The 27658-nt window shown below is 35.2% G+C and overlaps 1 protein-coding gene across 3 annotated transcripts in view; it reads right to left on the reverse strand.

Annotated features, from left to right (window-relative positions):
• The window catches only part of GULP1 (GULP, engulfment adaptor PTB domain containing 1), a 157713-nt gene that overhangs the window by 16908 nt on the left and 113147 nt on the right, over positions 1 to 27658 (reverse strand). For 2 of the 3 annotated variants that reach the window (XM_009334981.1, XM_009334980.1), the window contains exons 5-10: positions 22421 to 22519; positions 19536 to 19673; positions 16931 to 17047; positions 16457 to 16549; positions 5663 to 5887; positions 2646 to 2784 (exon numbers count right to left, since the gene is read on the reverse strand). In XM_009334981.1, coding sequence (XP_009333256.1) covers positions 2646 to 2784; positions 5663 to 5887; positions 16457 to 16549; positions 16931 to 17047; positions 19536 to 19673; positions 22421 to 22519 — 811 coding nt within the window. The remainder of the gene's footprint in view (positions 1 to 2645; positions 2785 to 5662; positions 5888 to 16456; positions 16550 to 16930; positions 17048 to 19535; positions 19674 to 22420; positions 22520 to 27658) is intronic. The other variant, XM_009334982.1, reaches the window with a different exon arrangement.

Here is a 27658-nt window from a genome sequence, read left to right on the forward strand (position 1 = left end):
AATCAAAGCAAAAGATATAATTTATAACCCCCCAATTTTTGCTGGGGAAACTACCCAAAGGACAGCCAGCAAGCAAAATTCTAACTCTAGGAAATTCTCTTCGTGAAAAGCTGAACTGTCATCCTGGTGCCAATTATCAACCATGAAACTTTTGGTCTTGGAGGAATCCAAAGTCCTTGGTATTGTTACCAGTTTCCTGCAAATAGGACCTGTCTTTCCCATGCAGTGTTATTCTTGGGTGATTTGTCAAACTGGCCAGTTGATGAGTAAGATGAACTTTGACTTTGAAAAGCTCATTTTGCTTGAGCAGGCCAAGTGCCATCCCTAGGTAACAGGCAGATGAACCTCACTTAGACAAACAGAACAACTGAGGTTGACACTAGCGAATAGATGCTGCATCCTTATCTTTCACCTTGTTTACTACTGACTGTGATAAAGGTGAAAGTTATAAAAATGATAAAATCCAAGAAAACCACCCTATAATTTCATCAAAAGTGACGGAAAAAACCACTCAAATGCAGTGACAAAGTAGAGATAAGAACATGAAAAGATGTTCAGAAGACTTCAGAAAATGGGAGACTCCAAACTTTGGCTCCTCTTGGTTACCACCTATCTGACTTGTACTGGAGAAAGAAATGCCAGCTTGCTTGTACTGGCAGCAATAACAGCAATATATTATTGTACATTATTATAGTAATGTAACGTTACACAGCTTGAATGAGATTCTTAAGGGAGCTGAACTTTCTTATCTAAGACAGTAAGTCCTTGTTTGATTATAAAATAGTCCTTTTCTGTTTCAAATTGCATTTCTGAAATATGCCAAAGGGTGTTAATAGCTGATGAATGCAACAACTTTCAACATATAAAGTACTGTGACGTAGACTGAAAAAGCAGGGATCAAAAGTATAAAGACCGTGATGTACTTCTGTAACCTCTCTCTGAAGCACAGCACACTGAGAAGCACAGAGAATTAACACACACTGACTGCCACGTCTCTGAACTACATCATCTTAATTTAATGCAAATGAATGAAGTGCAGAAGAAACAACTATTTTAAACAGTACATATCACTGAATAAGCAACTTATTTATAGAATTTTCTATATTATAAAACCCACTGATTAAACAATTACAAAACCTACATAGCTGGAATTCTTAAGACCACTCAGCATTGAGTGCTGACTCCCACAAGATTTCCAGCCACAATTTCAACGGAACTGAGGTAGGATAATAGCTAAAAGAAAAAAATCTCATGTTGTAATTCAATTCAATTTATTATTTTTGAAGCTGGATATGCACACTGAGAATGATTTTATGGCATTGTCTGTAGTTTCAGAGGAACAAATTTGAAAACACAAAATTTGTTTTGTGTTTGGAGGGGGTGTCTGAATTATTTTTTTGTTGTTCTTTACAAAGCCATAAAAATGCTCTTAATAGAACAGTTCTATTCTAATATTCTATTAGAATATTCTAATATTCTTTTAAGCTATTTAAGAATAGTTTATATTAACTATTCTTAATAGAATATTTTTAAATTCTGTTAATATACCTTTTGAGAAACCCACAGAATGTCACCTAAATTAATTTAAAATCTCCTCTTAAAAAAGAACAGATATTTTATTGAATCAATAGCCTCTACATCTATTTTCTCTTTAGAGGGTGACAGTCATTCTGAGCAATGGAAACGAAAGGTGCATAGGATATGGTATTGGGGAAGACATTCACTGACTTAAGTTTTACAATGCATTTTTATAATTGCACACAGCTCCATTCATACCTGAAAATTCTACATACTAGCAGCATTCCCCAAAACAGGCAGAAACTCTTCAAATGTGGTTTTATAAGGTGGCAGGCAGGTTAATGTTCCTTATCCATACTAAAATAGACACCAGAAATAGAAGATACTACGCACAGACTGATATTTCTACAGCCCCTAACATTGCTTGTGTATGCTCTGCTCTCCTCTCCCCCACGGGTTTTCCAAAGGTTTTAAAAATACTTTGTGGACTCCTAAAAGATTTCCAGTGAAGCCAAGAACCTTACCCTAGCTGCTTTCAAGCCTTTGGAAAATAAAATTGCTATTGTTAATAATCTTCTGAAGATCTTTTAGGAGTGGTCCACAGATCTGGAGTGGTTCATCAACTATAACTGAAAAACAAAGCTGTAGATGATATGGAAAGTAGTATTAAAAATAGAATTCCAAGATGGTCTACATGTTCAGGGATTTCTTCAGCTCTCCCCTCTGCATCATCACCATACTTACTCCACCTGCTGTCTTCCCCAGAAATGTAGGCTTTAGATGCTACAACTGTGGCTTGACAAGGAAAGAACTAATAGGAAGTAAAAATATTTCTTGAAGTAAGTACAAAAGAGATACTGTAAAAGAAAAGCCAAGTTAAAATCCCCAACCAAACTCCTTCAAACTGTTCATATTATAGCTTCAGCAAGTAAATAAGTCTGTTCATAATGTAACTTGGCAGCAACATCAATGACTTTGGGAAGATGGTATAAAAATGAAATGGCATTATCGAATGTGATTTACAAAAACTGTATTTGGCTTTTCATGCAAAATGTAGGCAAATCGTTAAAGATGCTTTATTAAAAAAAAATGTAAGCAAAAATTAGGTCAGTTGTTACAAAACTTACTGATCTCTGTAGATCTACTGGGTACTGGAGGAGGCTGTGTACCATTGCGAGTAGGTGTTGATGACTGAGGGGATATGGGAGAAAAGGGAACCATATCAAAGATGTCAGTGGAGGGTGATTTAGGTGTCACACTGCCTGCCTACAATAAGGACAATAAATATTAGGGCAATATTTCACATGAAAGATCACAATACTGAATTCTTCAGCATGCAGATAAGAGCCACATTTTCAAAAAAGTTAAAAATAACCATCAGCATGCAAAAAACAGCTCCTGACACCAAGCAAATGGCATTTGCAGTTCAAAGTCTGAGACATGCTAAAACTCTCCAATATATAAGCAGCAATGTTATTTTTCCATTTTCAGTCCATCTGGTACAGCCAGAAACGTATCACAGTTAAACCTGAAAAAGCTGGTGACAGGCAGTTCTCTATCGCAGATGGATGAATACAGATATGTTCACAAGGCCCATTTAAGGTAATACTGCAACAACAATATGCTATGCTCTGGAGCGCACAGAACAAGTAGCTAAAATTAAAACATACAATCCCAATATTTCTTGTTTACTAATTCTTCCTTACATGATAACTTATTTGACAACCTTAAAAACCTGGTGTGATCAAAGCTTCAAATGTATTTTTTGGTAAGTAACAACCCAGACATGCAATACACTGAATATTAATATCCAAAATAAAACTCTCATCCTTGAACACGTAACAAGAGATTTCATTAGTAAGGCCCAGGAATTTGGAAGGGTTCAAAAAAATACTGGATAAGTAAAGAATCCCCGAACCTGACAATTACTATCATTCTATAGCCATATTTATTTTTTAATAATTCCTCCTGCCATCAGTCCATTAGTTCAGGACACAAACGAGGCACAGTCAAGTCATAATAAACTGAGCACTAAAGACAGATGATGAAATAGATTAAAACTGAGATTGACTAAGCCTAAGACAAAATATATATGCAAAACTAGTTTGCACGTTAATGTTATTACTTAGACAATACAAAAAACCTATATTCTGTGTATTAGAAAGACTATAGAGCCAGGCACAGGGAAAGCCTGCTACTTTTAAATAAGATTCAATTTGACCAAAATATTCATATGAAAATTTTTAAGCACAAGTTAAATTAGTCACACAGATCCTTTTATTCAGAATATACAAATACAACAACTTGGCAAGCAGGTAGTCTTTAGCACCGCAGGTCCATGAGAGCTTCATGGACTTAAACATTATTTTGGAATGCTACTTTCTTTAGGGCCTCTGCTGCAGCAACTGAAGCTGCCCTCTCACAGCACACGGCACAGATTTCTAAGCCAAGTCTACAGGTAGCTCTGAACTACCTCTACTTCTCTCTGGAGGCTGCAGTGGCTGCTGAGAAGGAAAGGATACTGATCCATGGTCTTCCACTGAATACACTGCTTAAAGAGAAAACTAGACTCTTAAAGTCCTACATTTCCTATTTCTTAGGAGTTTTGAATTCATATTTAAAATTTGGATTAGGAGAGATCTAGAACTGTTCAATATCTCCAAAAACCTGGGATATTTTTACCTAAGTATACTGAAGTGCCAAGCAAAAGAAAAAAAAAAAGGAAGATAAATCCACATTTAACATGCTGCTTTTTTTTGTTCTGTTTAAAAAAAAAATTAGTCATGTTATTCCCTGGCAAGACCAGAGCTGAATTAACTTCATAAAATACCTAATTTTTAAGATTTTTACACATACAAACTCTTACTGACCTCAACGTGAGTTAGCATAGCAGATTCAAAGATAGTCTGTTGTAAAAAGATTTCAGTGCATACTGTTTAGACACACTAGGCTCTTACTACTGTGTTCATGGACCTTGCAGTAACCTCCTGGAGCCTTTGTGCATAGTCAGAGAACGAGTATAATTTAAGTCAGGGAGATCACTGGATGTCATCTGCTCCCACTCAAAGCAGGGCAATGGATGTTGTGCTTGACCCAAAGTAAACATACAATGAATCTCCTATTCCATTTTTCACACAAACAAAACTCTCTTGTAGATAGGTTTTGTCTGCATCAGGAAGGTGGGATCAGGTTTAATGCACAGGTACGTGCCATGTATTAACCTACATTTCCCATCAACATTGATGGATAATCCTAGAACAACTTGGAGATAGTAAATGCTAATGCAGATTCTCCTTATTTGCTAAGTGTTTATGGCTACCTAGAAGCTAGATAAATAAACAAACAGTATTTAATGTTTAGTCTTAAATGAGTCTTTTAGGCAAAAAAAGCAAAACCAAACTTTACACTGTCATTTCCTGTCTATATGCCATTTTGTTGAAGTTACTGGCCATTTTGATACTACTGATACAGCTAGTTTAAGTAAAACTATAATTTAAGAAATGTATATTTTGAATACACATGAGCACAAGAAGCATTTTTATTTAGTGAACACATGCAGAAAGCCATGATGTTTGCCAAATGCAGCCAAATGTTACTTGCAAATGGAAGAAAAGTTGAGAGTATAAGCATATTGCTATGAAAAAAGCAGGCAATATGCCCATTTCATATTTAAGGATAATTTTCAACCTTCATTTTGCACAGTTTTTATAAAGTATGCTAAAAGGTATTTAATGGTTGATTGCTTTTCTATTAATTCATGGGGGGGAAAAGCCCTTGAAGTTGGACCTTTAGAATTGTTTGTTTTGAGTAAAAATTGAATAACAATTTTAATATATTCTTAATATAAAGAATTCTAACAAAAGATTGACAGATAACACAGAGGTAATTAATTAATGGACTAATTTAAACATGTTGGAAAAAAATAAGAATTTATGGTTTGGGGGTGGGAGAGAAAAAGCTATGTAGAAATAAGAGTAAGTCTTCACAAGTTCCATATTTTAAGAGTATCCCTAGAGAATCCAAGATACATCTGCTCTGTCCTTTAACCACTGTACAAAATGCACATTTTTAATGCAAGTTAATACACAACAGAGAACAAAGGAAAGCCAAAAAACCAAAAAAAGCTTTTGCACAGCAGGATTACACAAGGTCTTGGGCAGCTGTATTCGCTGGTTGGCTTTGGAAGACCACTTTTTGAAGGTGGTGGTATTAACAATCCAGATGGTAGTCTAGAGTCAGGAGAACTCCTAGGAGTAAGCGTAATGGAAGAGATATCTAAACAAGGAGGTGAATCCTCATTGTTACACCAGAATAAAGTAGAGGGTCTTTGAAACATATGTTCATCATTATCACACTTTATGTGCAGCAGCTGAAAAGGAATCACAGAAAGAGAAAACATTCTGAGGAACAGAACGTGGTAATGTCAGGGAAAGAAGGAAAAATCCCCACCACATTTCATACTTCAAAAAAGTTTGTCAGCAGCTTGCTGTTCAGTGCTATAGTTACAAGATACAGAACTTGAAAATATTTTAAAACAAAATCTAAAAATACACCACAGTAAGAGGTAGCCCAGTAGTAACCTGAATGAAGACAACTTGCTCCTTGATAATTACACCAAACAAAATGAAGACAGGCATCTTTCCAAAAATGGGTGTGCCAGATGCACTGACAAATGTCTAAATCCACCAACATATCAGCAGTATCTCATCTCTGCACATGTAAATTAGCAGGTAAGACATACCTGGAGAGCAGAGTTACTCTGGTGGTTAAAGCACAGGTCAGAATTTTCTTTCTCCAAACCAGGAAACACCTACCATTTATATTCCACCAATATTTAAAGAAAATTTAATTATTTAACTAAAAACTTCTTACAGTAGAAGCTCACAGTGCACAAGTTTCAATGTTTACATTAATACTAGACTTTGTTTCATTTCCTCATCTACAGAATTTGAGAACCTAAACATTTATGGACAATGATACCCTTCTGCCATCTTTTCTGTGTGGATGAATAACTAATTGAACATGGTATTTTCAGTAGGTATCTCAAAAGCTGAGACTCGTTGCAAAGCAAAGGAATCCTCATGTTCCTATAACAGCAGCACAGGGTGCAGGACAGAATAAAACTTTGCTGCTGGGGAAATAAAAATGTTGAGGATTGTAAGATTCTCTGGATCTCTTAACAAATCCACAGAACAGCTTTGAGCAGAGGCAAATGAGTAATATCCACACCAGAATATAGATGGTAAGAGCGTTCATCCAAGATGACAAAGTGGTAACTGCAAGGTTCTGATCTGAAGCAGGCAGACAAGAACCTGAAGCTAGTTGCTTCATATGACTGGGGAGTATTTAACTGTATATTCCAGCAAGATTCACTGTGTATTGAGAGCAAAGCTGAGGGCTTTGTCCACTTTGATAAAAGACAAAAACCCTTAATTTTTTGCCCAAATGGGAAATATCTGCAATCCTGAAAGGTTTCAAATGAAATGCATCTTGTCTAGGTGAAATTAGAAACAAAGAGCCTTTAGGACTGATCCTGGAAAGAAAAGCAAAAAGGAAATGTCTTTAAATATTTGATTTAAGAAACATGCCCAACCAATCTTTCTGTTGGGGCCAAGTTGTAATTCCTACCTCAAAATCTCAGGAAAACAGCTTTGGACAGTTAAAACAAGGCTTTAGAGGACAGATTCATCTTTGAATCTTAACAGGAGAGATTGAACACTTGTGCAGACAGTTCTTGGCTAGAGCCAAGAGTTTATACTCTGAGAACGCAGGAATTGGATGTAGGTATCTTGCCTAAAAAAACCCTCTGACTTGCCCAGGCTGAAGCAGTGGTAGATACGTGCAGCAAAAATTTTGAAGCCTGCTTTTACTCTTCATACAGTGTTATACAATTGATATGACATGATTATTTCATTAAAAGTTTGCATAACTCCAGTATAGCAGGATTTAATCAATGATTTTAAACCATTTTTTCAGAGTTATGTAGAAAACAAAACAAATCCTTTTAAACTGAGTCTTAGTTCCTTTCTTCAATTTCTTTACAGATAAGCCAGGTTAAGGGTACAGGTATCCAAATTTAGTAACAATGCCATACTTATGAGAACACCAAACACACACCACAAAACACTCTATTCAAAATTTGCAATTCATAAGAAAAAAAAAATTTATCACAATTGCAAAGAATTCTTCTGTTACCAAGCTGGAACTGTGAAACAGAGTTTGAATGGTAATCAATAAAAATGAAAGCAAAAAACCTACAAGACATAGAATTTTGATTATTATTTCGAGATTATCACTAGGCTACAGATAGAAGACTTGCAATGCTAGCGTGTAATTACTACCATGTAATACTTGCTGCTATACATATATGGAAAAAATGGATCTCAAAATAGTAAACACTGAAAGATACTAAATACAGTCAAATTAAGGAAGCAAAATATTCCCCTGAAATGCAAAACAGCAGAGGATGAGTAGTTTCCATAAGAAAGCACGTATATCACATGAAAAATCATACAGAAACCAGCAATATGCATACAGAATGCAAAGCAGCAAAACCATAAGAATGATGAACATGTATCAAACCCAGGCAATGAATGGTTTCAATACAAAAACAGAATATACACTATTTGTATCATTCAAGCCCTGAACATTGAGCAGTCACATTTCCTCCTATTTATCTGATAAGTGATAATCTTAGGATGTTTCACACCATATAGGGTGTTGAGTTTCATATGACAGTTTTGGGAATGTGTCTTAGTCAATAATGAATTTTCACTAGCAATTCTTCATTTGCAGGGCAGTACAGAAGCCCACCACTGGGCATTGGGACCTGTGTTGCGAGTGCTGTTCTACGTGTTGCACCCCATGACCCACAAAGACCTGTGAGGCTGACAGTGGCTTTCTGCTTTCAGCCCTACATATTGAAGCAGCCCACAGACAGGACAGGTATAGCAGGGAAGCATATTCAACAATGGAAAATAATAATTGGAAGGTCACAAAGAGAAGGATTGCACAGAAGGCTTTTAAAATGTAGGAAATATCATCAGATTCAGAAAATGCAGGAGGAGGCGGGAACAGACCCTTACTCTAAAGAATACAACCTAAAAAGGGTATAACTTCTGAAACTTAATACCTTTACACCAAATTGTAAAGGAAGAAAATATAGTAAAAATATATTAAATTGCCATTTTATATGGCAATTGTATTTTGTCTGAGCTTCCCACTGTGTAACACTGAACATGTAGTATTGGTCAGGTTGATGTATTACTTTCCAATTTGGGCCCCATTTCATCAACACAAGAAAACAACATGAAATCACTCTTAACAAAATTAACATACTAGTTCCGTGGACTTGGTCTCTATTATGATAGATGTTATTATGTGCCTGTCAAAGGATTTATTTTTGATTCATTCTACTTTGCATGATGCTGAAGATGCACTGTTTGGCTGCATCATACTAGAAAACATCGCATGATTGAGTTTTTGTTAATCAAGAAATCATTTCAAAATTGTTTGTTTTTACTAGGTGTCTCAAGACATGGATTGCAATCTGTGTCATACCCCCATAGGAATTACATAAGTGTATTAGTGAATTAGAAAATGTTTTTCTTCCTTAGAACATTCAAGTTGGTAATACACAGAACAGCCACAGTGGATAACTGCAGTGAATGTTATAGGGAACTGTGAGTGACCTTGAATTGGAAATTATGCGGTTAGTTACAAAACCACTGATTACAAGCTACCTGAGATTTGGGACTACTAAGGATCTATTAATTGACTAATTCATACAATACTGTATAAGCATTAGCAGTTTCATTAACTAACTGCTACATCTTCAGTTCATTTAGTACTCTTCCAGTAACATGAAATCTGACATAGGCAATTTCAAATTTTTAACATCACAAACATAATAGAATTTTAAACCTTCATGAAGAAGTGCTCTCTCAACTCAATACAGAATATTATAAAATTGAAAGAGCAGAAGATAGGCAAAGAAAAAACATGTGCATTTTCCCACTGGGCAGTCTTAATGGAAACATGAATCAAGTGATATGCCTAAATGCATTCCAAAACTGTTTTCTGAAATATGCATGCAGTTCCAATGTCTATCCTGGGGTTTTCTCATGAGCATGTTAAAGCTTTTTAATGAGGGTAATAGCTGCAGGTAGCCTATGCTTCTAAGTCACTACTTAAAGAACTTTAAAAAAAGATCTAATGAATCAGTATCTTTAATGCTCCATTTAAAAGTTGAATTTTTTTTCAACACTGCCATGATAAGAATACATATTACGTACTACTGCTTTGACAATACTTATGGTGAATGGAAGAACACCATTGCTTTTGGGGCTGTTTCTCCCAATACCTTTCCCTGTTGCCTTTCAATTCTGCTTCTCTACTATTTCATCGATCTCTATTTTAAGATCTTTTCATGAATATTCCTGTTTTCTTCTATCTAACTTCAGTCATGCAGTTGTCACAACTTCCTTCTCTGCCTTGGAACATGTTGCTCAAAGAAAACCTTAAAGGTATGCCTGAGAAACTTCAGGCATGCCCAAAATAGATTAAAAATCTCTCTTACCTCATCAGAGGTTCCTTAGTGGCCTACAATGGTTTACTGTTCAGTCTGCTATAAAAACTGAGGGTGCCAACTGGATGTAACTGTTAACCCATATGAAGGCTGTGTGAACAGCTTAACCCAGGCTGCTCTAAGCAACACTAAAGATATAAATAGCAAAAAAAGATGTCATGTGAAACAGCGCTCCCAGGGATGCACTGATCTTTGGAGGTTGGATTTATACACAGGAGCAGCATCCAAAGTCTTACGGTGATACAAATTTGAGCAGTGTCATTGTAAGCAAACAACAAAATGAAAATCAGATTGTCCTCATATAATCAAGACCAAATGCAAAAAAGACCAATGATTAATGTATTGCCAAACCACTAAAACAGATGAAAAGTAAACAGCACAGATATAAAAATAATAGAAACTTTAGCTGTACATGCAAGGGAGTGAGAGACAAAAGAAACATCCCATGCCAACATTTCCCACGGCACGTGTAAGCACAGCTATAAAGGCAAAGTACTCTACGGAAACTCCTAGTTTGGTATAGTATGTCCTTGACAGATCCATTTGGGAAATGAAAAAAACAAAGTGACAGTCTCTATTGCGTAACACTTCTGCACTGGCAAATACAGATATTTCAGGGACTAACTTTTTAAAGTTTTAAGACGACTAACGTACTTAAAAACATCAACCCAAAAGTAGAAAAAATGGTCACTAAGCAGTTTATTATTTACCGAATGTGCTGAACAAACTTAAATCTGAATAGTTACAATACTCTGCGAGAAGTGTGCAGAAGATTGATAATTTGATGTTCAACTTTCACAATACATTTTATGCGAAAGTATTTGATTACACAACCTAGTTTTCTTTTTTTCATTTCCAACTATGACCTCATTGCTTTTAATGGCTTCTTTTATAGGTTCAGAAAGAAATTTTATTTTTCCCATACAGTTTACCAACTGATAGAAAAGGCACCTAAATTAGATTGATGTTGATTTGGCCATTTGGCTAGATATAGAACAGACACGGAAAAATTTTCATAGTGATACTAATAACCAAGCAACAAGTAATTCTGACAGCAAATGTATCCCTCAAATGCTGAAGTCAACTGCTGTCAATGCTTTGCAGCTGCTTACACATTGCAAAAAAGTGAAAGGTATGGAATTGCATTATTCATGCATATAGTTTGCACCCGTTTCAGTCTGCCAGTATTATTTTAAAATAAGTCCTCAAACACACACTTACAAGGCCTGCAAAAAATCAGCAATACAAGCAAAAAGAATCAGGAAAGCAGTTTTAGACAGATTTCCCTTTGTATTTCCCAAACAAGCCTATAACTTACACTACTTAGGAACTGGAGAGAGAAAACTCACCTCTAATTTATTATTATTATTTTCAATTTTCATATGTGAGTGGATTTTTGTTAAGTAGAGCAATTGAGGGCTCACAATAAACACCCTAATACTCCAATTTATTATTATTGCCTAAAAAAGAATGTAATTAAAGCAATTAGTAATGGATGTTTCATCTGGAAAAATATTCGCTCACATGTGAAGCTATCAATCACCCAAAATATTTTTAATTCTGTGCTTAAAATGAAGCTTCAGCTTACAATTCACTGCTTGCATTTTCTTCTCCTAGTTAGACCACTGCTGGATTTTGGATGTCACCACGTAATATTCTTTGGACTCATTTTGATGTCAGAGAACAGCAAACTAAGATGTTTCAGCACTCTGTTTGGCAAACAAAGTGTTCTACGTTATTAGCCAAGAGTTCAATATGTGAATACATGACCAACTTCTTTTAGAGAAGTAAATCTGTCAGTAAAGTCACATATTGCAGTCCAGCCTGGTACGTCTATTTTGTTCTTGAGCATCACGTATATGAATTACCATCTTTGATAAACTATAGAGAAAATATTTTTAAAACATTTTGGAAGTAAAAGAGGATCTCAATTTTAAGTCTTGACAGTATTACATTTGATCTTGAGTATGAATTCCAGAAAATGGCTTTATGTATATCTTCATATTTAGTTAGCAAGCCTATTTTAAATGATAACAGGAAGTTAGAAAAGTTTATTTTAGATGACAATCTGGATGTATCTGCTTAGAATTGAAGCATGTTGAGACTAGATTTTTTTTTTTTAAATGTGAAATGCAGCAAGCGTTTAATTCTCTATACATATTAAATTATCCATCCACAGTTTAAAGATGCTCTCAGATTCTATTGTCTTTTTGATACTGAAGTGAGAACAGGAGATGCAATCTGGTCTAGTTCACTGGAAAATGGTCTGGGACTCAGAAGACCTGAGCTTTAGCTTCACTCTCAGGAAAAGCAGAAATGGCTTTTTAAAAAAAAAAAAACACAACCAAAAAAACCAGTGTCAAGGGTCAGTGAAATAATACAAAAAGAGCCGAACTTCAAATTTCTGAAGGTATTTTCTACCTACTTCATGTCATTAAAAATTAATGCTAAGACTAGTGTGTCTAGAATAATTAAGGACACCAAAATCAATCAACTTCAGAAGGAAGGAGGAGTAAAGAAATGATAGACTGGCACTGCATACAAATGATACCATGGTTTCTCAGTTACTGGCAAGTGGGAAAGACATTCTGTCCCAGATCAGTATTTTAACAAATAAAGCATGACAGTGACATCACTTGTTGTGTGTAACAGCACTGTTTCACACTACAGGCACAATGAGTACTTAAAAACCGAAGTCTTCCCTCACGGGCAAGTAAAATACATGCCCATTGTCAGACTGAAATTATGCCTGCTTAGACCACATGGCTTGCAGTCCACCCTCCATACGGATGGGGATTGAAGGAGAAGAGGATGCAGCACACAACGTGATTTCAATGTTTATATTTGTCATGACATGCCTGTCATCACAGGCCCTTTCAACATCTTCTGCTTCTTTAAGTATATACTTGTTTAACCAAGTTGCTAGTATTGACTTCTGAAGTGCTAAATCAATTGCTGATTACCAAGTGTTTCTGTGACCATGCATTAATCACTAAAGGAAGAGCACAGCCAACAACCTATAAGACAGGAAAGCCATTTCAGCACATCTGGCAAATGTTGAGAAAGTACAAACACCGTGCAAACAACCAAATACAAAAAGGAAAGCATAAGATAAGAAAATCCAAGGTACTATTTAAGCATAAGCAGAAGCAACTTTATAACCATCTGTAGCTGGCTTGTGAAACTGAACATTTCTTTACAAATTACTGTGATGCCAGTTAATGGCACACGTACTTTTAACATATTAGGTATCAAGTATTAAGGGCTTAAACTTTCCATCGATCGTTAAATGACCCCTCCCTAGATCTTGGCACACAGAATTAACGGCAAACTGGACTGACAGATAAGGAGTTATAGCTGTATCAAATTATCGAAATATAAATTAATTGAATTACTTATTATGTCTAAAAAAGCTTCAGAAAGTTCTAGTATGGCACTGGCATCTCTTTATAATTCAATAACACGGATATGAGAGCTGTGAAAAAACCTAAACTTTATAGTTTTATAAATCTGCTTTAAATCACAAGAATGGTTGTGTTATGTTCATAGCATATAACATGAAGAATATCTGCAGGGAAGCAAGTTTTCCCCCTTCTAACCAAAAGTGCTTAGGAAGAGACTCAGATGAGTTATTATTCCCCATGCTGGATATTCTGCTTCATTTATGTAAGCTATTGTATTTCAGTGTTTAACAAAATACTATCAGCAGATTTGAAAGTGTTACTCTGACAAAATGATCACAAGATAGAACTGCTATTTTTCTTTGCTAATTTTGAAGAATTAGAGCAGCAGTAGTACAGATATTTTTAACAACATGGTACTTATAAGTTTTAAATTTAAATTCAGAAAAAAATCAAATCTAATTTTAATTTTTTAACAGTGTTAAAATTTTTTAAAAAGTTGTTAAAAAGTCTTACTTTTCATCACAGAAATTATGTAGAAATAGAGGAAAACATTCTTTGCACTACTTCTGCTTTTTTCTAATAGGAATTGAAGCTTTGCAAAGTCATGCTTGAAATGATAGTTGATTTGAATTAAAAGCGTATAAAATTAATTGCAAACTATAACAGGCAATCAATTGTCTTATGAATTCTTTGTAATTTCCTTCTTTCATACATATTTGTTGCTCACATAGTAGAAGAGCAGTTACGTATCATCAAATCATATCTGCTGCTATTCCAGGCACCCATCAAACGATCTTAAAAGTATTTATGCTTCCTCTTCCCTGCACTGAAAAGTCACTTCATAACCTCACTATTCCATTCCTTCATTTATTTTCAACCTAATTATTGCACTTATATGCACTTACTCTTATGCTAAGACAATTAAGAGCTTTGATTTACAAAGTACACAACCTAGTTTCAAACAGGCCTACTTAAATGATGTCTCTTGGTAAGCTACAAAAGTTGATAGTGTTTGGTGGATACAGTTATATGCCTAGATTTCAGGAAGACTTTTTCCTAAAAATGTTTCTCTTGTAGTGTTGGCTGCACAACTGATCAAAGAATCACATAAGCAGAAAGGAGCTTAATCCAAACTCCTGCTTGAAGCCGGATCCAATTAGCTGAATCTGCTGAGGACCACATCCAGGGAAGTTTTTAGTATCTTCAAGAGTACAGATACCTCCAACCTCTCTGGGCAACCTGTTCCAATATTTATTCAAATCATTTATATAAGGCTATTTTGTGGCAGAATCGATTTAGATATTAAATAGGCTGTTAGACGACTCTTACTGCAATTCCAATCATGGGGAAACTCAGAAATTTTTGTCAGGAAATGTTTGTGCATTTTTTTAAAAACACTAAGGAGTAAATAAAGCAATAAAATTATATATGAAAACTAATATATGTAGTGATGTATTAAAATGAATTAATATTTTAATACTAATAATAATTATTATTAATCATATATAATTATTAATTAATAATTATCAAGAATTATATAATTTTGTTGCAGCGTAAGTGGTATTTAGAATTAGAGACCACTGTCTTAAAAGACAAAATAAATATAAACATGCGCTGCACATGCTACAGGAAATACTTCGGTCATTGTTGATACTTTTAATTTTTTTGCTAAACGCAATTACCAAGTTCTTCACTAATTTAAATGCGAGAGAAATGCATCTATCACAACAGACTTAAGAGCCTGTTTAGTTGAATTCAAAGATACATTTAGTTATTATATTCATAAATAAAACCAAACTAGCTGCCATGATAATTAAGGAAAATAAAAGATTAAGGAATTGACTAAATTGATTTTAAATCTATTTGAATAAATCTAACTGAACCTAAATTCAGTTTATTACCTTTCACTGAATGCTTCATAAAAGTGAGAAAACATCCATAATTTACAATTTTCACTGTGGGAGTTATGCAGTATTTATAATTTATGGTGCTCTCTCTAAATAGATTTCAGTAAAATGAAATGACATCTACCATCTAATGACAACACACAATGACAACAACCATCTAATCAATACCAAGGGAGTGTATAGACACTACTGAAAAATTGTCATCACCATTACGAACACACTTTCACATTACCCAAATTTCTAAACATCCATTTAGAAATGGCATATATCCAGGGCAGGAACAAGGCGGCCCAAAAATGCACAGCTTAAAAGCGGTCCATCTTTTTCTAAGATTTTGCTATACGTACATTAAGAAACATTATTTATTTTCACAGTTACCTAATGCCGTATACATAGATTACGCCTCTAAGAAGAGGAGAGTCATTAGGATCAGTCTGCAATGCAACCTGCATTTTTAGAGGTCCTGCCTAGATATAAGTAACTGTCAGTCAGTCATTTAAAAATACTTTTGTCATGATCTGTAACTGCAGAAAGCGTTACAGATTTCCAATGATGAGGAACCCGCACTTGCTCCTTTTTACCTACCCACCCAATGTTAGTTCCTGAGACCTAATGACTCCTTTGAAAGACAGACAAAATTTTTTAAAAGTCATTTAGAAAATGTCAGTTATAAGTGACAGTATGCCTGTGACACAAAGTTCCCAGAAAAAAAACAAAGTAGCATTCGTGAACCAGATCGTTTAAGTGCCAGAGTTCATCCTTGGATGTCTACTAGAAGGAGTATTTACTGTCTTCAGGCAGCAACAAATAGGTATGACAAGAGGATTAAAGAACCACAATTTGAGAGACTGCAATTTGCACTTTTGTTGGCTTGTCACAACATTACTGTTACTTCAATACTGCATTTCAATAGATATGGTACATGATCACTGTATGTTAATCATAATCACTGGAAACAGCATAGACGCTAATAATTACCATAACACAGATGATTATAAATTTAGAATAATTTCAGATATGAGTTATGTTCAGGTACTTACTGGAGATGCATGTACTTGTGTTATTCTTAACTGGTTTTCCAAATCTTGAACTTTATTTTTCAGTTCTGTGTTTTCAGTTTCTAATTCTTGAATCTACAAAGCAAGTGGTTATTTGGAATTGGGATATTCATTCATTTCAACAATAGCATCCACTGAGAATAAGTTTTATCTGAGATCTGGTGATTTAGAAGCAATTTTTAACTAGCTATCTGATTACAAAAAATAATTAAACTTAAATTTCTGTATCTTCCATGTTTCAGCCTTGCTTTTCTCTTTAATGACCTTGCAAGATGGCAAAAAATAAAATCCTGTTTCACAGTTATCAGGTCTTTTTTCAGATTTCTTTTTTAGTATCTGTTGCAATTCTTAGCAATCTAAGAACAATGCTGCAAATTATGCTGTCATAGAAAGCAGATAACACAAATACAGTAGCATGTTCTTTTATCTCTTTCAAAAATACAGTTCAGAACTTACTCTTTTCTGTAAACCTGCAATTTGTTTCCTTGTTTCAACATCTTTTCCTCCGGATTCCAGAAATTTCCTGTAAGCTAGGTCAAATGCTTGACCAATTGTTAAAGTTATCTCTTCCGCCTTTACATAAAACATAAGACTGAAATTAGTATAGTAATTATATTTTATATAATTATTTTCATTTCAGATGATCACAAAATACTTTACACCATGTATCATGTCCAAAGGGTTTGCTTCATCAATCACGAAGTCAACACTACAAAGGAGCATGGCAAACAACTCTTCAGCAAAATAGCCTGACAGAAAACGCTATGTATACAACTTAAAAATACTTCAGAGACAGAGGGGAGACTGAACAGGCAGACCACAATTAGCTAATTTTTAGTATAAATTATGCCTCTAATTTCTCTAAATATAGACAGCATGCTGCAGTACGTCTTTTTCTGATGATTACTGAAGCAAATACAGCCTTTTCTATCATTAAATAAATTGTTTTAGTTTTAATGGGTTAATGTTTTCATGATAATGGATGTTTTGACCTCTATTGCTTTTAAATTTATTTTCAACACTTACTTTTAGAAGTCCTATAAAATCTCAATCAGCATAGTGTAGACAAATGTATTTGCCTGCGCAAGTATTTCTGATTACAAAAATCCAACCAAACAGAATTTGCATTTGTATGTGCGAAATACAATAATTTAGTAGTTCTATGCTTATTCACATCATATGCTATGACGTGTATATACAATCCATACAGAAAATCCACTTCAAAAATAACAGGTAAAACTAAGTGTACAAGAAGTTGATTGAGCACATCAAGGTTTCAGAAAAAAATGCAGACTTACAAGAGGCACTAATAACAGGTGAACATACGGATATGCCATTTGCCGCAGAACTTCAGTAGAGAAAGTAAACACAGTAACAACTTTTTTTTTTTAAAACAAGTTGGCAGGGGAACAAAACAAAAAAAAATATTGGAAAAAAAACATTAATCTGGCCAAAGCTAAACTAGAATTTTCTCTTCTCCATTGAAACGAAAACCTGAAATTGGTTGTTTCTCATGAAAGCAGAGCATACTGCTCAACGCTGAGAACATTTTTCCTTCACTACCTGTAAGAACATGAAGGGCTGGATGCACAAAAATGGTACAGAACGTGATGCTCCCAGCCTTTTACCCATCAGTGCAGCAGAGGTGTGTGAAGACCTGAGTTCTACAGGAATGGGGAATTAACCCCTCTATCTTTTTACTGTGGGAAAAAAAAACAACATACAGCCACCTTTATTAAAAAAAAAAAAATCATAAGAAATTATTTTAACCAAATTAGACCTAAAAAGCTGAACTAGGACTGCTTTAGAGAATAACTGTTTATGTTAGTAAAAGAAAAGTGTAAGGGACACTAGAAGTATGCAGTCCTATCTTCTTGGAAGGATGAGGGTTGGCTGAAAGGAAAGGTACCCAACTAAGGTGGGATCCTTTGAAATCTGAGAGTACTAATGAACACAGTGCAATTGAGGAAAGTAGCACAGTAAGTGGAATATCAGGGTAGAGAGAAGAAGAAATGGTGCATTGGTTTGGAATAGAAACGCTACTAGTGTGCAGAGACTGCAAGGGCAATTTAAAATCATAGGAATGTGCGAAAAAGAGACACAGGATATAAATTTGAAGGTAAATGAACAGATGTGTATAGCAATTCTGAACAATGTCTACTGAGGGCACTGGAGCAATGCAGGTGAACAACAAAATCACCAGAAACACTGAAGTAACACACAATGCTATATAATTGCATATAAATAGAAGTGAATATGCATCTGTTTCTAAAAAACACATTATTTCCTCAGTATTTCCTTTGTATGATATCTCAGCTACTTCAGAATAAATAAAAAAGAGAGTTATTTAAAAAAACGTAAACATCCCTTTTTGGTGTTGATTCCAGTGTTTTTATTTGTTAATTACTTTCTGCCAGGGTAAACACATGACCCTGTTTCAGCTAGACACCATTTTCTTCATTTCCTGTCCTAAAGTTGTTGGTTTTTTTTTTTCTGCTATTGCACATTTTTGAACAGTTGCGCTGTTCTATCTCAGACACAAGAGAATGTCAGTGGTTGGTGCAATGAATTCTCTGGTAGTGCATCATGGCATTAACAAACTTGAGAGACGGGGTGGGGGAGGGGGGCAGAGAAGGGGGAACCTTGCTGTAAGGGAAAAAAAAAAATCTGATGCAGACACGTCAGCAGAAGAGCCTGTGAGGGTATCTCAGCCACAGGGTCGCAGCAATCTCTGTAAAACAGCTGTGCAAACATTTCAAGCTTGGTGGGATGCAGTCTGTTCTCTGAGAGTATTGCAGATGCTTGACCTAGGATATGGAGCTGGGTAGTAAGAAGAACTGCCTCAGAAAACCACCTTAGATCAATAAAGAAAAAGGCTCTCCTTTAAATTAATGCATCTAAGTTACAAGACACTATATTGCCATGAAAGATTATATCAAAGTGACCCCAATTAAAAGGCAGGCTATCTGCCTTTATTAACCATTCCTGTTTTATTTCAAAGCAGACCAACCAAAGTCCGTAACAGTCACTCAAATTCTTTTAAAATGTCTTGCATACTTACACACTTTTCGCTGTCAAATACATAGCACAGATGCTTATTTGATTCTGAGTCTTTGCATATGAAAGTAAATATTCTCTTGTCAGTTTTATCATCAGCACAAAATGATATCCTATGGAGTTGACAGTTGTGCTGGACTTCCTGCAAATAAAAAGAAATATTATTTTCAAGAAATTACTATACTTGCTTAGGATAAAAATGCACAAAGTAAATCTCTGGATTTCCTCACGTATGTAAGAGCAGGCAAGTTGCAGTAATATTTTTGAATGTCTCTCAACTGTACATGAGAGCACCCAAAAATGCACTTAAAGTATAACAAAAGTTAGCAAACTCATCTCCTAACAAATGTTCCCATTTTTACTGAAGGTAAGCAGGAAGTTTTTATTTGGACAGCATTTATCTGGAAGTGTTTATTTGGACAGTAATTTCAGTTCTAGAAAATTGTTTTTTACTGTTGCTTTGCATCCCTGTGCAATTTATTTAGGGACTGATTATATAAAATACTCTGTTCTTTTTCCAGGTGTACACCATCTTCAGATTTCATCATCTCCAAGGGGTTGTTAAAATGGTTTTACTAAAATAAGTCCTTACCTTTCTATCTTAAATATAGAAAACAGAAATAAAATGACTTTGTTATCCAAACACAGGGGCACAGAGAAATAAATTAGACATGTAAATAATTGTTTATTTAAGGTGCGACATAAACAGCTTTTAAACATTATCATTTGCATATTTTTGATACCATATTTTACTTTCCATTAAAAACCATTTTCCAGCTATTTAAAAAGTTGCAGTGGCAATGCTCTTCAGCTGAGAGAGCTTGACAAAACTGAAATAAACTATCTCAACTATTTTTTTTTTGTTGTTTTCCTTCAACAAGTTTCTTCTTGGTATTTTATTTTATTTGGCTTATTACATGGGAAAGCAGTATTTGCTTTAAAGGAAAATATGCAGTTTAGATGTGAACTATTATCTATTAAAAAAAAGTTTCTGTGCAGCACTGAGGTTCCCAGATTGCTATAAGCTCATAAAGAAAGGCACGTCCTCTCTGCACGCAACCATTTAGCAAAAAAAAGTGTACCGTATGGGCAATCTTTTCCCCTTGCCCCAACCAGGTTCCTTTTCTCAGTCTTTACAGCCGTTCTTCTGCGTATCCTATTTCTCCCATGTCCCCAAATCTCTCTCACATTTAATCTCTTTCTGTTGTAGCTCTTTAACAGTTACATATACTAACACATGCGTGTTCTGGCTCTTTTAGGTTTATAGATCCATCTAACTACTTTAGATCATTTAAGGACAGAACCACTGTTCTATAATCCTCCTTTTTTGAGTGCCAAGTATAGAATCAAGTCCTGATACATGAGTAGGCCTCCTGTTCCTACCACAATTAATAGTCATCACATGAATATAAACCAATATTCCTCTGTAACAATATCGAAGTGATTTGTTTCAAAAACTCACAGAAAAAAATTACTGTAATCGGTGATCATAACATGGAATTTAAGTAATTCCTAACGCATCTATAAATTGTGCAAAAAGAAGGAAAACCTGATTCCAATTTACATTTACATGTAGCTTTAAGAAACGAAGTGGGGGAGATAAAAAGACTACTCATAGTTGATTACCATTTGAGTTGTAATAACAGCATTGCTAAGAGATTAGAATGTTCCTATTCCCTCAGGAACTTCCATCCCACAGCTTTCTGTTTATCTCTGCAGGAAGAGTTAGGAAGACTAACACATTTTGGCATTTAAAACTGTTATTTTAAAACAGTTTTTGCCAGGATATGGGGTTTAGTACCCCTTTGTGCCCTATGACATAAGGAAGATGCAAAAACTGCCATCGAAGTTGACATGGATATTTCTTGCCCTGTCTGCTTATGAACTGTTGAACTGTGGTTGTATCAAGAGTGTGAAGTGAAAATGGGTTGCAAGTAGATATAGCTTTGAACTAAAGCTACCTTTTCTCAGCAGGCAGTATCACTGTCTGAATGGTAGCAATTACTCCAGAATTAAAAAGCAGTAACAAACAGTTCATTCAAATCCAACCTTCAACATATGTATAAAAGATTTAAGAGCACTCAGATGTTAAGAATTGCTGACTGTTGAATAAATACTTTTTAGCTTGATTATATTTATCTCATTATTCCTCTTTGAAGTCTGTGAGGAGGATGTTTTGCTTACTATGTAACCCCTTCCAAAATACCAGAGCAAACAAAGGAACAGAAAACCCATCCATGGGATGACTCAATGGACTTAACTGCTGAAAAGGCAGGAACTGTCATGCTGTGTCAGATGAAAAGCCTACAATAGTGCTTATGGCCTGCTACATGAAATTTACAGAGAAATGGGTAACACACCTGAGAAACATAAGCATTCTAGGGAGGGGGGATACAATAAAAAAAGGTGAAAACACAAGAAAAGGAGGAAACAAAATGAACAGGTTAAGGAAAGAGCGGTGCAATTCCAAAGCAGCAGCATGAAGAATGAGTCACTGAAAACAAATTGTCTCCTCATTCACCTGCAAATACCTACTTGTGGGCACCTACACAACAGTGACCATTTGGAAAGGTGTTTATCAAATGCGGTGTTAACATTTATTTACTACAGTGTTCTCCTCTTCCTCAGAGTTTAAAAGTTCTGGTGTGAAACAATTAAAAAAATTAAATCCCACATTAGCTATAGTCTGTATTTTGGAGTATCAAGTACCTTCCTGGGAAGGTGTCACCCATGTGTTATGACAAGAAATGGTATTTTAGAAGAATTTTCCATCAACAGAATGGTTGTCATTATAATACTTTTTTAAAATATAAAACAATAAAAACATTAAAAACAGTTAAAACAATATTTAGTTACTAGTTTAGCACCATAAACATCTAAGTCTCTTACCTTTGTTTTTGGATCTAGAATTTTTACACCATAGATTGAGATTTGTAATTCAACTTTGGGCGTCTTCTGGCCTTCAGATTTTTTGATATGTCTTGCAAACTATAAGATGAAAAATACAACAGCAATTGCATTAATAGTAAGTTTTCTTTATTTTTTTTTTAAATTACTTCTCATTTCCTCTCAGCTCCTTCCACCTGAAGTTGTTTGCTTCCTTCTTCAAAAAGCTCTTATAAACAACGCCAACCATTCCCAAAGTCACAGTTGGGCACAGAACAGCATTTCTGATGGCACACTGTAGAATATTCCTATAATTCAAGAAAAAATATTTTAAAATTACTTAGCTGGTTCTCTTGAAATTTTTATCTGCTGTTTATGCACTTAATTTAAGCTTTTGCAGGAGATTTCTAGAACAGTAGAAACATGAACACTCTCAGACAGTTTGTCAACTGCTTGGTTGTTGAGCAGTGAACATCTTTATGGTTTTCACATCCCACTATTTCTACACTCCTGCACACATGCACGGAGGGTACCTCCCGTATGTTCCTCTAAGGAAATCAGTTCTTTTAAACAGGTTCAGTGTGAAAGCACTACAGTTGTCAACACCTAAGAAATACTTGATCTAGTCTATCATATTCTCAGGATTTATTTGCTAACAGTTCACTAGATGATGGCTAGACATTTTATATAACTGAGTCGAGTAATGTGTCCTATGCAATACATTTTCCATCCTTTTGTATCTCCTTTTCTAGCTGCTAGATCTGACTTGTCTTTCTTTCATGAACACTGCATATAAAATAAGCAGAGTATCTAAAATTTGCTACTGCATGGCAGTTAAGAAGTGTCATGAATTTGGGTAACTTTCTTAGCAAAGATACGGAATTGCTCTATATTTTGCTCTGTTACCAGCCCTCTTCCTCTCAAGTCTTTGACAGCCTGGAATGGTTTTTTCAAATGCATAAATAAGGATGATGACTCATTGAAGACCAGAGGAGTTGGAGTCTCTGCTTCACAGCTATATGTTTGAACACATTGTCCTCAAACTTGCTCCCGCTCAAATATAATTGAGCACATAATTCACCATCAGTACAAATAAACTATATAAAACGTCAGTGAGGACGATGACTTTTAGTGGCATGGAGTCTAGGACGTCAACAAGAGTGCTAACCTATCTTAAGAAGGGTTAGATCTGGAAGACAGAAGTCTGAATTACCTTGTGATTGTGAAGTACTTGGCTGTAGCCAACTGATACCTCCCCCACAAACACCTAAACCCCTGGTTTTAATTATTTATTTATTTAAGTGATAGTTGAGGGTTTGGGTTTTTGCTCTGTTCCTATTCCTATGCCAACTAGTACTTGGGAAATCTTTCCACGAACTCAACTGCTTTACATAGTATGACTGTCTCCATCTATTTTATTTCATTTTGCTTGTAGGCAGCTCCGTTCATAGCAAATTATTAACTAGTTTTAAGAACCACCCTAAAAGCACATAATTAACCTGTTTTTCCCTTCCTCCCAATTTTATTCCTAATTTTGAAAGCACACTTATTGAAAATTTTAGTAACTAAACATTAATTTATAATTAATCCTATTAACGTCATACAGTAACATGACCTATCCAGTTTACTATTGATTAATGTATCACATCAACTGATAAGTATCACACACTTCACAAGTTAGTTAAAAAAAAAAAACAACCCTAAAAAAACCCACCTAAACCACTCTATGCCATTCTCAAAACCACCTCTTAAATCTAAATACCCATTTTACATGTCAACAGCTAGGATTGCTACAGTCATTGGCAAAATACTTTATGAAGGGTTGTACATGATGACTTATTAGTGAAAACCAACTAGTCAAAAGTCAAGCAAATCTAACTAACTTCTAGTTCTGCCTCTTTTCAGTATCATGTATCTAGCTCTTGTAATATACACATCCTTTTCCTATCCTATTTATCTTCAAGCCCATTTTTCACATATTTAGAGTATACTTTTAATACAGTTTAATGAATATCCCCATTCCTTTATTTTAATTAAGGTGGGTCCTCTCATACGCATCTTTTTATTTAAAAAAATAATTTCATAGAAAATAACATTAAAAAAACCTACTCACTGGTTTACAGGCATTTTGGCCAACAACATTTCTTGACTTTGTAGGACAATTCAAATTTGCTACAGGAAAAAAATGTTTTCTTTAACAAACATCACTAATTAAAACCCCCCAAAAATCTGACTTAAATTTTATATTATCAATTTAACCTGTTTGATTCTTAAGTCTCTGCTTTAAAAAAATTGAAAATGATAGGCCAATCAATGTTTCATTAGCAGAGATTTTTTTCCCCCAAGATCAATATAAAACTTGAATTGTCTTTCAGATCATTTTCATACATTTACTCAATACCCCCACTCCACCAGTTTTCCTTTCTAATTTGTAATTTGATTATGTCCTTTTATTGGCTAAAACTTTTGAGGACATACATGGTGTCTTTTCATAGTATAACAGAGCAAAGTGAGCCAAGCGCAGAGCCATGCGTTAAATGGAATGACTGCAAAAACCACAGATGACCTGGACAGTTTGGGCATCTCAATTTCCAATGCACTTTACAGTGCACAGAAACATACCTATACAGTAGATAATCCTGGGGCACACCTCGATTTGGAACAGCCTTGAACTTGAGTGAACCCTGGCTTTTTGGAAATGTCCCTTTATAAAAGGACTGCACGCAAGTATTTCTGTGCAGTAATGAAGAGGAGGCATAAATTATATTTGATTTTACTGAGTTAAAGCCATAGTGTATGTTCAGAATGATGATTAAATGCTTGGTTTTCCAACTGTAATCAACTCAGAGTCCCGAACAACAGCTACAACATGAAAACTTTTAAAAATAAGTAGATCTGAATAACTTGCATGACTTTTAGAACAGCTGGCAAAGCTTGCTCCAAGTAGTCAAGAAGTGTTACAACAGTGAGGAATTTCCAGAGTATAATTCTGTGCCAATATTAAAAAAAAAAAAAGGTAAACAAAATGACCCTACCACGTCTCTACTCTCAAAAGGCATAAATCAAGTTCAAGAACTGGAGAATTCAAGTGAGAGGAAATTAATGATGATCAATATGGATTTTACAAAAAATGCAGCTTGTCAAAATAGACAAAGCATTTGACTGAGTTTTGCCTGCCATTCTATTTAGGAAATGAAGCAATACAAAGAAAGTATTAGTTAAGTTAGTTACATTAATCTCCAGATGCAGTTATAAACAGGAAATTGTCATTGGGAAGATATGTTTCTAATATATTCCAGCAGGGTTTATTTCTTAAGCATGACATTACTGAACAATGACCAGGAGGAAAGTAATTACTGATAAAATCTGCAGGCAGAAAAAATAAGAGCAAAAAATGGGGAGAAAAGTAGCTAACGATCTGAAATCTAAAATCATTACAGAGGAAGTTTGCAGATCACGAAGGCTTATGGAGGACCAAATAACACAGAGAACACCTCACCAACAAGAACACCACAGATTGCCCGTACGCAAACAAACCATCTCTGTTGCAATACCAATTTTGCAAACCATACATATGGGAACAAACTTCCTTTCTTGGAAGACTATCCTGTGAAGATAGAATTAAGAAAGTCTTGACGTCATGGTAGGCTTTCTGCAAACTGTGGACTCTTCTCATGAAGCTACGCTTGGGAAGATTAATGCAATCCTTGGATATTTCAAAAAGATCCTTAAGACAACAACAACGGCTGCACTGCAACAGCTGCTTGTGAGAACTACTCAAGTTTTATGTTCTGAGGTTTTCCAATGCAGAAGGATATTGGCAAAATGGAGAAAGATCACAGGATATTTGCAAAAGTTAGCAGAGGACTGGAAACCCACTTTATAAGAAACGTCATCAAATCAAAAACAAGCTAATGGTGAAAGAAAAACACAAAAGAATCTCTTCAACACAGACATCCAGAGAGACGAAAAAGCTATTTAATCAAAGGTTTACTGAGATGCAGTGACTGAAAAGTACACAGACAAATTAAAAAAAATCTGGTGCAGTTACTCTCTTAATGCTTTTCCTGCCCACTCCCTGCTCTGTGTAGCAACAGATAACGTATAGACACCGATCAGTAATTTCTTTCATAACTGACCTTCTCTAGAAAGCCAAGTTCAGCCGCCTCCCAAACTTGTGCAGGGTTTGAACAGCAGCTCCTAACACTTAGTCAGGTATCAGCCAATTTGCTTTTTTTCTTTATTTTTTCTACTCATTCCTTCTACCTAAAGAGGACCCTGAGGGACTTCTGGACAGGGGAGATTTACAAACATTATTTTCTCCTTTCAGCACACATTTGAAACAAAGTAATATTTGTAGCTCACACAGTAACAAGATTATTTAAGAGGGTAAAAATTTGTAGCCTCCCATTGGCATAAAAATGGACAATGATATAAAATTGTAATGAATCACAGCATGGCTTGGGAAGAGATACGATGGGCCAAATACTTAAGCTGTTAGTTTATACGTATATTGTTCTCAGGCAAGACACCCAGATTTGGCCCAATAATAATATGAGCAGCTCAGTAGGATGGGCTAGCTTTTATTTAACTGCTTTGGAACTGACATCATATTTTCCTTGAATCTTTTAGGGAAAGCAACAGATACAAATAAATCTATTTTCTATAGTTTAATTTAGCTTTAAAAATAAAGAAGAAAAAACTTCCATATATCTTGTCTTTTATTACAGTAGCAGGGAAAATTGCAAACTTTGAGACTCATTAAAATTACATTTGAAATGCTTATGCATCAAGTCTTAGCAAACCGCAATCAGAGGATGAATTAGCAAAAATAACATGAGGAAAGTTAAGTTGCTAAGCCACTATCCATCATATTTGAGAAGTCGTGGCAGTCCGGTGAAGTTCCCACTGACTGGAAAAGGGGAAACATAACCCCCATTTTTAGAAAGGGAAAAAAGGAAGACCCGGGGAACTCCAGGCCAGTCAGTCTCACCTCTGTGCCTGGGAAGATCATGGAACAGATCCTCCTGGAAGCTATGCTAAGGCACATGGAGGACAGGGAGGTGATTCGAAACAGCCAGCATGGCTTCACCAAGGGCAAGTCCTGCCTGACTAACCTGGTGGCCTTCTATGATGGAGTGACTACATCAGCGGACATGGGAAGGGCTACAGATGTCGTCTATCTGGACCTCTGTAAGGCCTTTGACACAGTCCCCCACAACATCCGTCTCTAAACTAAAG

This window comes from Pygoscelis adeliae, unplaced genomic scaffold (genome assembly GCF_000699105.1).
Source record: "Pygoscelis adeliae isolate BGI_AS28 unplaced genomic scaffold, ASM69910v1 Scaffold212, whole genome shotgun sequence".
In the NCBI taxonomy this organism is placed as follows: Eukaryota; Metazoa; Chordata; class Aves; order Sphenisciformes; family Spheniscidae; genus Pygoscelis; species Pygoscelis adeliae.